This window comes from Acyrthosiphon pisum, chromosome A1 (assembly GCF_005508785.2).
Source record: "Acyrthosiphon pisum isolate AL4f chromosome A1, pea_aphid_22Mar2018_4r6ur, whole genome shotgun sequence".
Taxonomy (NCBI): Eukaryota; Metazoa; Arthropoda; class Insecta; order Hemiptera; family Aphididae; genus Acyrthosiphon; species Acyrthosiphon pisum.
Genome location: NC_042494.1, coordinates 43332176 through 43346438, shown reverse-complemented (window position 1 = coordinate 43346438; position 14263 = coordinate 43332176). Strand labels below are relative to the sequence as shown.

The window sequence follows — 14263 nt, the reverse complement described above, 5'->3', positions numbered from 1 at the left end:
CCCCCCCCCCAATTTCCTCCTATGGGTAGACACGAACTTCGGAGGATATTTAAATATGGTAAAGTTATATGCCGTGTAAAAAATCTTATGATTCTCCCTTAAATTTTGGTTTGCATAATTTTTCAATATACCTACAGTTTATGTTACAATTAATGATCGTAATTAAATGGCCAACCCCCCCCCCCATGTCTCTGGAGCCGCCCCTGGCTGATGTTTGACATCGTCGATATAAGACTAGGTACTCGTGATGAGGTAAATGTTGTTCGCTGGAGTGGTACAGCATTTGCGATGTTTGTGGCTTTGTCGATCAAAAGCGTAGCTAGAAATTTAACCAGGGCGTGGGGCAACCAAGTGTAGGTATTATTAAATTTTTACTCTAATTTTAAATTTTGTCGAGCCTCAATATATTTGTTAGCTATTGACGGTCACCCCTTGGCTATTTTAAACGCTTTGTGTAAATTCAGTATTTTTTAACAAAATAGAAAAATTAATGACAGGTGTTGTAAGACAGGGTCTATACACTGCGTTTTGCATAGAGTTTCGTATGCCACATTTTTTACCGCATCAGCTAACGGGGCGTATCTGTTAGCGTAATCCTCTGCCTAAATTTAAAACAATTATGGACTATGGTATAAACGTCCTGTTTGACGTTATCAAAGCCCACACCAATTTTTTAAAAAAAAATGTAAAATTAAGAATTATCGTTTTTCTAACTTTGGGGTTCTGGTGGAAAACGGAAGCTGGCCTCACAAATATTATATGTACAATAATCAATATTAACTATGATGGAATACGCGGTTTACGAAACACGTTGGAAAACGCCGTGAACGACCCCGGCTTTAGAACGAGTCTGAACAGTTCTTACATTATATCAATAGGTATGTAAATATACTGAATTTTACTGTAATTTTTAATTTAAGATTTCAACTTGTCTTTATATATGACAAACAAAATTCATTGACACCGATTATATTGCTTGAACCGGCCAAGGAAATTTAACTTTTGACAGAGTTGTTCCAATCCCCCCCAACAGTTGCCATGTCACACTTTCTTTCAATTTGTAGCCAAAATCTGGGTATCAATTTTGTATCGACAACAGACAAGTTTAAATGATTCAAGTTGTAAACAGTAACGCGACATAATATTACCTATATAAAGCAATTATATATACGCCCGTGGTAATTCAGACATTTAGTCAATTTATAGTAGGAAAACCGGACCATTAATTTTATTATTATAGGTACGTTTATAATCATGTATGTGCTAGAAAATAAAATTCTCAATGAGGTTTATAGTTAGATCTTAAAGCAATATAAAGAAATTTATAAATACCATATAATTAGGTATAGTTAAATTAAATAGTAAATAAAAAAAAGCAAAAACAATATTTATTACCGAAGCCTGCAGGTAACTTAACTTGTATAATATAATAGGTATATAATATAGTATACGACGTTTATATTTAATAGCGATAATTTAAGTATTATAGCGTCTGTGGTATGAGTACACCGTACACGCGGACGGTCATAAAGTCAAGTACCCGTTCCGACTTCCGGACGAAACTTCCTACTAGAGACACATATCCGGTTTCGCGACGATGCTCCAGGAGGCTGGAGGAGTATATATAACTACTATACATAGATAATACATATGGGTACCGCGGGGCGTGGGCTGCAGGACGTCAGTGCGTGTTATTATAATATTATAATACACACACTGGCTGAAAAAAAAAGCGGGGGGCATACCCCCCTGTGGGCACCCTTGCGTGTTAATTATATCGTAAATAGTGTAGGTACTTTCACGCGATCGCGTTCAATATTGTTGTCATAAGGAACAGACTTATCCACGTGACTTTGTTTACACGGGGAATGGTAAACACCTACAAATGTAGGTAATCTCCTACATATAGACATATTATTGTTAACTCCTACAAACGATGGTAAAATAATAGTTTTTACAAAAAAGACAAATTCATTTTTAAAAAGACTGACAAGTGGGTATCGCTTGTACCGCTTTCGTGCCCTTTAAGTCCTGCTAAGCATACTTAAATAAATTATCAAATTAAATAATTTCGTCCAGCTTAAATCGTTTAATTATTATACATTATTAAATATTAAAAAACCAAATTACCTAGGTACCTGTTGGCTATTTAGGTAAAAAAATCAAAACAATGTTAAAAATAAATTTGTAGAAAAAATATATTTTAGTATTTTCGACATTAAAAAAAAAATATCTGCAATACATTAAATAGGATTACATAAAAATCAATTTAGCTACCTACATAAATAAGAACTTAAATAATAATCGTATTAAAATAAATCGTTCACCAAGTGTTTTATATTTTATTATTTTCAAGTTATTGTTTTTAGCTTTTTGAGCTTTTCAATTCCAAAATCGTGGATTCAAATAAAATGTGGGAGTGTAATAGGATGTTACCCTATTTTTTTCAGGTAAAAATGTCCATGAAGGAGTTTACATTGGCCGTTTACACTCACATGTCGTGGTATTATGGACGCGTTGCGTGTGCAGACCGCGTATTACGAGTGGAATCATATAATATACGTGTCGAAAATAATATCACAATAATTTTGCCGAGACCGATGGCAAGCTAAGGTGCGTCGTGCATTCTATATATAATATTATTATGATGTAGGTAGGTATATTATACCTACTTCACTCTTATATAGTGTTATCAACCATTAGGTGGTTTAGTGGTTATGTGGTACGACTTCTGTGGTACCTATCTGTATAACGTACTGCGGCTATAAAATATAGGTAGGTACACAATCTTATGCGATCGTTTCATAATTTATAACAATAAATTGCAGTTATCATGGGTGGATATGGTTGTTGGGGGTCTGTATCACCTCAAAATAAAGGTTTTCAAAACTACCCGTAACACTTCCGATATTAAATACATTATGTTTATTTTTTCAAGCTCCTCACATTTGTTATCAAAATATATGCGTAGATGTTTCACTTTGATCCTTTTCCTAGTCTGAGTATACCTATTAAGTACCTATCATTTGACTTCAGGTCTTCAGAATATTTTCTATGCGTTTAAGCCACTGTGCTCGTTGTACAGTCCAATTGTTACAGGGTTCACCACAGGAAATTCATGATGGATTTTCAAATGTCTATTACTCCGGTACTGGCAGTTGAGGAGTACTGGAGTAGGAAGAGGTTAGTTAGTATCGTTGTGTTCAGTATTCGGTTGGAAGTGACAATTTAATAAATTCAGTCGCTATAGCATACAATTTGGGACGTGCCACATCGAAAATATTGGGGCCGCATTTTGTCCAAGACTGAAATTCACTTTCCGCACGAGCCACACATACAATTTTTTGTCACGCATCTGCGTTATCATCGATCACACAAAAGTAATGCTGGCTAGGACTATGCAACAACCTGACTTTTGTACGAAAACAATATTTCACGAAAGGAACGATTTTATTTTATTTATTTTAAGCGGCATGCATGCTTATGTTCATGTTTTGTGAGGAACAATAGGACCATGGTATGGATTCCAGTATAAATAATTATTATTATACTAAAATAAGAATAAGAATAAAAAAATGTAATCACAGCAGAGGTTATGGATTATGCAGGGATCTATGCGGCAATCAGATTATTCTATGAAAACAATTATTATTTCATGAAATATAAATGTTTAGGCGTCATGCAAAGTCGCAAAGAGGTTGTAATATGAATATAAGATGTAACCGAAAGTTTATGTCTTGTAAGGACCGTGGTATAGATTTCAGTTTCTGGTTGTGCAGGGTTATGCGTGATATGCACGCCCAGCACTTTTGGGGATTCCCACTTTACCGCCCGCTGGATGGAACAATTTTGCTTTCCAACGATTCAACCGTCGTCGAAAATTAAGCTTTCGGTGCAGGCGTTACAAAAAATAAATTCTTAATTTTATATTTTATGGGTTTGATATTTTAAAATTAAATTTTATAAATTATTATAGATATATTATTAAAATTAAAAAAGAAAATATTATATAAACTAAACGAAGACGTATTTGAAAATTGGTATTTGGTTTTAAATACAGATACTGTAAAAAAGTATTTAAAATACGTATTTGAGTACTTTTAGTTTTTACTCAAATGCTTTTACTTAAGTACTTTACAAGGCTGTGTAGGAGACAATAGATATATTATTACTCTATGATATGTTCACAATATGACTCATTAATCATTGAGACACCACGAACTCGACAGTTGAGCCATTTCCATCTTATCACAAACTAATAAAAAACGAATTAGTCGAGGTTACGAGGTGAAGACTGAAGAAAGCCACCAGCTTGCTTAGCTCCCGTTTTTTCTTTGCAGAGATCTCAATTTTCAAACATGTGGTATTTTTTTTTGTACCTATAAAAAATTTCAAAATGTTTTATTTTATTTTTCATATTAATTATGAAGAAATCAAAAGCGATATAAAAAGTATCAAAAGGGTCCGAAGTCGGTTCACTTGGGCCAATCACAAGGTTTGTATAATATCATCGACGCGCCACGCGGTAAATCTATATAATTATAATACGTTTAGGACATACCTAGGTACCTACCTAAAATTGCTGCACCTCAAAATAATACCCTCAGCACCCTGCGGGGAATATGACGTCCTCCCGCGGTTTTGGAAATAAAAAATATAACATCATATAATAATATTATCATTAACACCTTCCAGGACGGCGCGTATCCACGTCGGTATACATAGGCGTATCGTAGCACAGAATAGAATAATCGTAGGCTGTACGACGTGTGGATACACCTACGATGTATAATAAATACCTAATATAATGCGAATCAACGTGGTCGCGTGCGATATACGCGCGTAAACATTGTTTCGGGAAATGAAACGCCGACGTACTACAACAGTCGTGTGCGACCACAAACATTAAAACGCGGTCGCAGTCGTCGTCATGACGACAACACTTTCACCTGAACAGGTACGACCGGGGCGAGCGCGTGTAACCCCACCACCACTATATTATTATTTTATTATATTATACAGTCGGCGGCGGCGGTGGCTCGTGAGTCGTGACCTCATAGCGCGCCTACCGACTTGCCGCGGCGCACTCGGCCCGAACACAGTCAGCGGGAATCGCGTGCGCCGTTCTCATCCAAACGAGGTGAATATATTATAACTTAAAATATTTACAAAAACTTTCAAGTGATACTGCGCGTATAACGTCAAAAGTGTGTCGTGTGTCTTTGGTATCTCGTTTTGTTGCGGCGGAGACGATGACGACGACGACATCACAAAATATCACCGTAAAAGTGTCGTTTTCGAGCAACGTGCCGTCTGTTCTCCAGAATAATACTAGCGATGTCGTTATAATATCAAAACTCAATTCGTTATTACTCCTCGGCGGTGTACACTGAAACGTCATATTATACGCGCGTGAGTGCATCAGCCGTTACGGGCCCGGTCGTGGGAGAAGAATATAACAACAGGATCCGGCTGCAGTTTATTCGAATTTGGTGTACATTGTTTAATATTAGTCTAATACAGTATTATTAACCGGTACAACGGTTGCGGTAATAGTCGACGACCACGGACGAGATGACCAATCCGTACGCCCGCCCGACGGTACAGCCGCACATCGAAGACCTGCCATCAGACTGCGGGTGAGTTTGACGCGCGCGCGGTTTAAATAATAATAAATAATAATTATATTGTTATTTGTTATTATTGTGTATTACGCCTCCTGCCGTAGCTTGTCTGATTCGACTATTGTACTACGACAACTTTATTTGACTGCATAATATTATGTATTTATGTCTATATATTATAATTTATACTGTAGAACCTATGTGTAGCATTCGATTTATTATATAGCTATAATAATAATTATTAGTCATTTAAGGGCAGAGGCATTGTATTCTTTTCTTCTCAAAAATATTTTAGTATTTTATTTTTAAAATATTTATAGCATAAATAAATCATTAATTTTTTGGGAACGTTAATTACGTTTTGTACACACGCGTCCTTTTACAACATTTTACCCATTCAAATTTGAATACACCACCGCACCATCATTTACTCACCCTTGTCGTACGCGGTGCACGATAATACGATATCGTTTTGTAATAGTTTGATGACTTGCGTCTATTGTTGTAATGGTGATTGTTTTTCGTCAAAGGGGTCAGTCTTGCCAGTCTGCAATATTCTTTTCGTCGATAGGTTTTGAGAAGTCTTATCTGCACTTACTTTTTTGTTTATCTATATATATTTTATAAGATGTTACGCAAAAAATTATGCATATAGAACATATAGGTAGGTATAACTACTTATTACGCAGTCGGTATGTGTCGACTGAACCGTAAAGTCTGAGCATTCGCAATCGTCAGTATACTCACACACGAAAAAAAATTAACTGTCATCTTCGACAGTATTCTTGACATTCTGTACAACTGTCTGAGTGACAGGAGTGGCCAACGTGTGTGGTTCACATGATGATGTACACATTATGCTGATCAAATTAATCAATGTGCAGTATTGTAAGTGCATTATAGGCACGCGTATCGTATTATAGTGCAGCATTACGAGGTATAACTGCATTGATTTGCGCGACGAACTCCTTGTTTATTGCTTATAACTTAAAAGTTATCATAATATTTTTTTTTTATTATTATCATTATTAACTGACCCGTGGCAACATATGCCATTGAGTGTAGAATAAATTTAAATTTAATTGAATTTATGAATTTGCATTTATAATTTGAAACAATAATGTTTATAATATGTGTTAAGTAGTCTCCTGTGATTCGTTTTCTGGTTGATTTCTTGGAAAAATACATAATAACTCCGGTTGGATGTCGTAGATTTTTTGGAGTGGTTATAGTTAGTTTTCTGGTAGGGATATGCTTTGAAAAAGGAGGTTGGATAATTTTGTGATTATAGCTTTAATGTTGTGGTCAGCTGTTATTATATGGGTACAATTTGTTCAATTACTTTAAGTAGACTGGCTGCTCTCAGTCTAAATTGCTTACATAAGTTTTGTATTATAATGTGATATAACAACACTGATATTATTGTCTTCGTTCAGGGGCGGCTTTAGAGACATGGTTAAGGGGGGGAGTCATAATTTTCAGAAAATGTCGATGATTTTTTTTTTGTAATTTTGTTTTTAACAGTATACAATTGTTTAGAAATACAGTTTGGGGGGGGGGGGGGCTAGATTTAAAAATTAAGTAAATTTTTATTAATTCATAATTTATTATTTTTGCATATATGATATAGGTAATATAGAAGTTGTTGAAATTAAAAAGTTGTATTATCAGAATTTTAAATTATTTTAACTCATTTAAGTTGTAGGTGATGTATAGATACATTTTATTGATTTTACACATTTTTGTATATAATATTATATAGGTATAGTGGTAAATTAAAATTATTCATAAGATATAATAGGCCTACTTACTACTTTTTTTTTATATAACTGACATCAGGGTGGCTCTGTGTGAACAATACTCCTCTACTTCTGCGGTACCGCCATCAATATGCGTATTACTTATTTTTTAAACATTAATGGTTCAACTGTTATATGAAAATTCATAAAATAGAAAGACGGTTAAAAAAATGTAAAAACAATTAACAAATCGAAGCTCTTTGTTCATAAATAAATAAATATGATGATTTGCATATTAAATGATGCATCATTATGCATGTGAAATAAAAGAACCTATTATCCTATAATATGATGTAATAATATAACGACATTAACGATACCTACTCATACACATAAATATTTATTTATACATAAATACTTTCGTCCATAAACACTAAACTTTATATAATTTTTTTTATTAATTTTTGAAAAGTTAAGATTTTTGAATCGTATTGTGATTTGTGGGTGTTTACAATGATAAGGGGTTTTGTGTGATTACAACACCCCCTGGCCACCATTGACTTAATTTTCATTAGATTTTGTGGTAACTCAAAAAAATAAAAACATATAATTTATCTTTTTCTATAGGTATAATATATAATGTATACTACCTATAAACTATATTATAGGATAAGAGATTTTTGGTTTTTCATCATAATTAGGTATTTGATTTTAAACACTTCCCCACAACCTTGTGATTGAATAATTTAATGTATAACCTATTTTTTGAATATTTAAATATTTAATAATCAGAGAAAATTAATGGCGTATACCTATCTACTTAATAAAATATTTAATCAAAACTCTATCGATTAGTTGTACCCGTGTAGTCTGCCTAGACCACATTTTCTCAAAATATAGGTAAGTATTTATTAGGTCTACAATATAATTTTTCAATTATTATTAGACGTTATATTAAAAAATGTATATTAAGCACCTACATTTTACGATAAAATATAATAATAAGACTGTGTTTGTAATTCGTGTAGATCTACACTAATACGTAAAATCATTGATCTAATAACTATATTAACTGGTGCCCGAAACTTTAACAATATAAATACTGTGTTGAAACATAAAAACCATCCATAAACTAGGAACGGACAGGGTGGCCAGGGTGTGCTACTACCCCTGTATATTGTATATATTATTATAATATTATGGTAATCTAATAAGTAATATATATAGTACTATAGACAGCAAAAAAAAATCCCAATATATATTAAATACGATTTAAAATCGCAATCAGAATTCTAGATCAAGATTTCATTAGGAACTTATAAGCATGATTTTTTTGGTTTTTACACAAAGAGCTTGATAGTAATTTAAAGAAACACTTTAAGACACGAGCAACAATAATAATCAAGTATAATAATACAATTGATAATAATAAATCGAATTCATGTTTATAATTTTTTTTTCTGTATACAGCTATGTAGCGACTGTAGTGTATACAATTTGAATTGTAATAGTATATTAGTATAGGAACTAAAATTGTAAACTTTTTATTCTTTCAATTTTTACAGGAATAATTTGTAATTTAAAATAATTTTAGGTTTTTATGTAAATCGGATAGGTATAGTTTAACATACATTTGTTAACAATTTATAATTTTACTAAGATAATTACTTATCTTCTAAGTGGGTATAATATTATGTACTATTAAGAAAAATATTGCTGCGAAATATGCATGATACTATTTAAAAAATAATTAAGTTTCTAATTACCTACCATAAAACAGACAATGCTTATTACACATATTTTATAAGGTTACTTAATATTCAATTATACTGTTATACATTGAAACAAACATATAAAATCAACACTATATTATGCAGTATAGGTACAATATGGTATAACACGATTTCCAAAATATATTTAAACTGATTTATTCATGATTTTTACTCTACATTGTGTAGGACATTTTTAATTTGGTAGATTTACGATAATGACACCCCCTTTTTTTTTACTGGCTTCGATCATTTTTTGTTCTTAAATTACATATACATTTATGTATAGTTGTGGTAATGTGGATTCAACAAACTTATTTAAATAAGAGACATGCTATACCCACTTAACATAGGTATGTACAGTTAGTTATAGTGGATATTGGGATTTCTAGTAAATCTTACAAAAACCGATATGTTAATATTGTGATTCGTAGAATTCATAATATCATTTAGGTACAACGTTAAAACTATTGAAACCACCCACGGTATATATTTTTTTTCACATAGCTGACATTAAAAAAATAAAAATAATAATAATAAAAAACACTGACAAAAACGTGGACTAAAACTGTACAGTAAATGAGGAAAACCAATTGCACAATGTCTATACAGTTTACTCGCGTGCATGCATGCATGCGTGCATGTATAGATTTATTGATGCGATGTCCGAATAAAATAATTTCACACATGTATCGAATTACTGCACGACACTCCTTTAACAATATTAAAACACTCGATATTCGTTTGGTGAAAAACTCTTGACGTTTCCGTTATTTTTGCCCGACGAAATTATACGCTGAGTATACAAATGATGATTATTTTGACATTCGATTTGCAGTGATTGTAGTTTTCGATGATCACTGTTGATTGTAATATTGTATATCAGTTGTAGTATAAATGTATAATATAAATTATAAGTACAAGCGTAATTACAACGCGGATAAGCATGCGTGACGTGGAGGTTTGTCGCGGGCGGCGTCTGTTGCATAACTATATAGTATAGATATTATGTAGATAATAATGTATATACCCTATAGTCTATATCATACCGTATACCTAAACGTTTTTTTCCGCACCGACGGTTAACTATGTGTATTTTTTTTCGCCATGACGTCGGCTGAATATATGTTTACAACATATAATATATTATGTACGGTCGTTGGTTGACACTAAAGAAACCAAAAAACGTTCAACACAACACAAACAATCTGTGTACAAACTTATTCCTTACGCTGTTACGTGAAAAAACAACACGTGGGATTCTGATAAAACACAAATTTATCATGAATATAGTATTTATAAATAGTACAGAACAAGTCTGCTAGTAATATTTAATTATTTTATTAAAATTAAGGATATCCCCGCACCAAAAATATCACTCGCCTCCTCTACGCCTGGCACCGTGCTCAACAACATACGAGTAATACCTATAAAAATAAAAGCTCTGACATGTTTTTTTAAAAATATTGTTTGAATATTTTCAACGGTGTTCATTGAATTGTTTTAATTTTGTATGCAAAAATTCAGCGCAAGTTCAACTTTATAATATCTTCTAAGGAATGTCACGCACGCATATCGATCGAAAAGCAGAGAAATATGATAGCATTATATTATACTAACAATGCTATAGTACAATACAATATAATTATCCATAGACAGAATATTTTTTTTTCATTCCAAATCATATAAATACTCCCTAGGTACATATTAACTTGTATACTAATACGAACAAGTTGTCTGTTCAAGACGTGTCCAATAAAAAAATGATGTTTATTAACGTCTAAAATTAATAAGAAGTTGTTTATGCCGGCAATGTTTGCACCTCCTATTTTTATTTCTGGTATTTTAAGTTCATTATAAAAGCTTTCATATCTGATGGTCTTTAAATAATGGATTTAGATTTTAGAACCGTTTCCGTTTTCGTACTTAGTCCTTTCCCGTATATACAATATATATACTAAATACATATGATATTATTATATATACCATATTATAATATGTCTATATTTACCGCCGTGTTGTCACATTTTTTTTCTACAGTTGAAAACATACACAGTACATTATTATATTTACAAACGACTAATAATTACCGATGCAGGAATAGACTAGGGCACTATGAGACTTAACGCAATTACGCCTTTTTTCAAAAGAGGATCCAGATATAAATATTGATTATATAGGTATTGTAAACTATCATCAGTGCTTCTTTAAACTCATCCTACTATTTATTTTTATTAAGAAGTATTAACTATGGTAATTAAAAATTAAAAATCAAAATAATTAACTGACACAATAACTGAACCTGTTAGCTAATAGAAATATTGACGTAAAAAAATAATTCCAAAATAATATAAAATTAATTTTGTATATTATAATTATTCTTGATTGCAAATACACTGTACAATTAAAGTAAATAGTAATTAATAATATTGTATGGAATCTACAAACTGATTGTGCTTTCGCTAGGACCGGGCGTGCGTGGTCTACACGTGAATTCTATACATACCTAAATGTTTTTGTAAAATTACAGGTACCTGCAGACTGCAGTAATAGGTAACCAGTGATGTATTGTTAAATAAATTCATGGGTATACGTCAACAAAAAATTTCTGGCTTCGCTTGAAATGTATATTTTCTCTAAGCCCTTATTGTACAAATCAAGTACAAGTATAGTTTGTACTTTAAAAAAGTCGTTTTTTAAGTACTTTTTCTTAAAAAAAATGATTATTATTATACGTTACACGTGATTTTTACATGGTCAATTTTAATTATGTGATGTTAAACATGCACCTACTTTGAAATGTTCACAGTTTCACACAATAATTGTAAGAATAAAAGCATATTGTATATATTACGATATAGATATATTTTAAGTAGGTAAAAACTAATAATTAGTAATATTATTAATAGTATATTTATTCTCAACTTTGGTTTGGTCATTGGTTTTTCTAATATTTTTTGATAAAACCTGATATCTTACTGAGTATTGTTTGACAAATAAAAATTGAATATTGCAAATAATTATAAAATATTTTGATTACGTCACTGAAAATTATAATATGATAATATATGCTTAAACGGTGCTATACGGCCGTAAATCCGCGTATCATCGTAAATTTGAGTCTACACTAAAAAAATATAAAGATTTTAGTATAGAGTATAGTATAGTACTCTGTATACGCATCATACCTCCTCCGCCAATACTGCAACCGCATAAGCTAAATACCGCAAGTAACCGGGGATCCTAGTTTTTGAGATAGACGAGTTTTAATATTTTGCGTTTTTTTTTTCATAACACCTTGAGTGTTATGCAATTAATTCTTTAAGTAAGATAACATATATTATATTGTTTTCTTATGTAATTTTATCTGACAAATGTACCTAATGAAATAAAAATAAATATGGTTAAATTAATTTTAACAACATAATATCTAATTTGCAAAAGTCAATGTAAATGGAAGTTTATAAAATGTTGTTTTTAAAGTTTTGTATAATATAATACACTAGACTAGTTGTAGGTATGATAGGCAGGTATGCACATCGTGTGTATTTCACGCTTGCCGTATACATCGTTGTATTAACCGGTAGTATGCCGATTGTCGGCATGTTTACAGTTAAAACCTGTGTGTCACCGAGTTGTTCATTAAATCCCATTCAAACATTTCAGACCATCGCCGCCAACGCCGCGTAGTTATACTTATTTAAAATATAGGAGCGTCTGTTTTCCGTTTTTATGTGGACATTGACATTTATTTTATTATGTGCAGACGCATATATACGCTGAACTTACATAATAATAATATATTATGTAGGTACAGAAACATAAAATATTGTAACGAAACCATTTAACCATGTGCGCGAGTGCACATGTATATAGTTGCGGGTAGGTCTACACTAGTCTACACTACGTGTATGCAGGGGCAGATCTTCGATATTTTGATAGGGGGGGAGGGGGGCACCGGTCACATATAAATTGTATAATTTTAATTTTAATTAATAATACATACATATTGGATACTAATATTTTTAAACAATAATGATTATAATAAATAATAATTAATAATTGGTAGTATTATTCTTCTTAAATTAATTTTTCATTTATATGATACTCGTAGTTACACAAAAAAATTGTCGATTGAAAATTGACAGGGTGGAGGGCACGTGCCCCTGTGCCTTTCCTCTGGATCCACCACTGCGTGTATGACTGACATATCACATAGGTAGGTATAACCGAATAGGTATCTCTATTCGGTGATAATATCTATGCTGAAAAGATGTCAGGCATATTATAATATCCACTCTGGCATAGCGTCATAATTTTTTTCGTAGGCGGACAGCAAGCCGTATGCACGCATTCATTTTTAAGAGGGTATAGACCAAGTGATCAACTTTTAAAAAACAAATTTGTATAACCTGTATATGATATGATATATTGTATATTGTATACATAAAAATAGTTTGGGTGTACCTATATGAGTTTTCAGTTATACGCCTTTTATATACAACTATAAACACTATATGTATACTTGTAGTATGCCTATACTTGATAGATGATAATAGAAAATAATAGAGATGCAACTATGATAAAAATAATAAAATGAATTTAGATTTAAAAAATAAATACCATATATTTTAACTATGGGGAGGGGGTTGGCAAGAGAAGGGCGAGAATGGGTCTTGGGGTGACGATCGCATCCTTTTTGCCATGATGTATACTTAGAAACTCTCTTTGTTGATCGCTAAAATGGTGGTGTAACTCTTACTACGTTATCGACGCAATATTGATATTATAATATTATAGTCCTAGTTAACAATAATAATACCATAATATATAATCTCGGTGAATATGCGTATATCGGATTGTACGAAAAGTAGCATACAACTATAGATTACTTATTATATATAATGCGTATATACTACATGGTTTGGCGGACACTGAATGACGGCCTTCGCACACTTCCGGTTCCTCGGTCATCCGAAGACCATTTACGAGTAGGTACAATTAAATTGTTGCTGTCGTCGTCATTTACTATTTATAATATATGCTGGCCCACATAATGTATTTTTGTATAGGCACCTTTCCGTGTATTTGTTAAATTATTATACTGGGTGATTCTTTTTATCATAGAACA

The 14263-nt window shown here is 32.0% G+C and overlaps 1 protein-coding gene across 1 annotated transcript in view; it reads left to right on the top strand.

Annotated features, from left to right (window-relative positions):
- The first annotated feature begins 5057 nt into the window (after window positions 1–5057).
- Window positions 5058–14263, top strand: part of LOC100571911 (solute carrier organic anion transporter family member 74D) — an 18229-nt gene continuing 9023 nt past the window's right edge. The window contains exon 1 of the mRNA XM_003246440.3: window positions 5058–5639. Coding sequence (XP_003246488.1) covers window positions 5575–5639 — 65 coding nt within the window. The 5' untranslated portion in view covers window positions 5058–5574. The remainder of the gene's footprint in view (window positions 5640–14263) is intronic.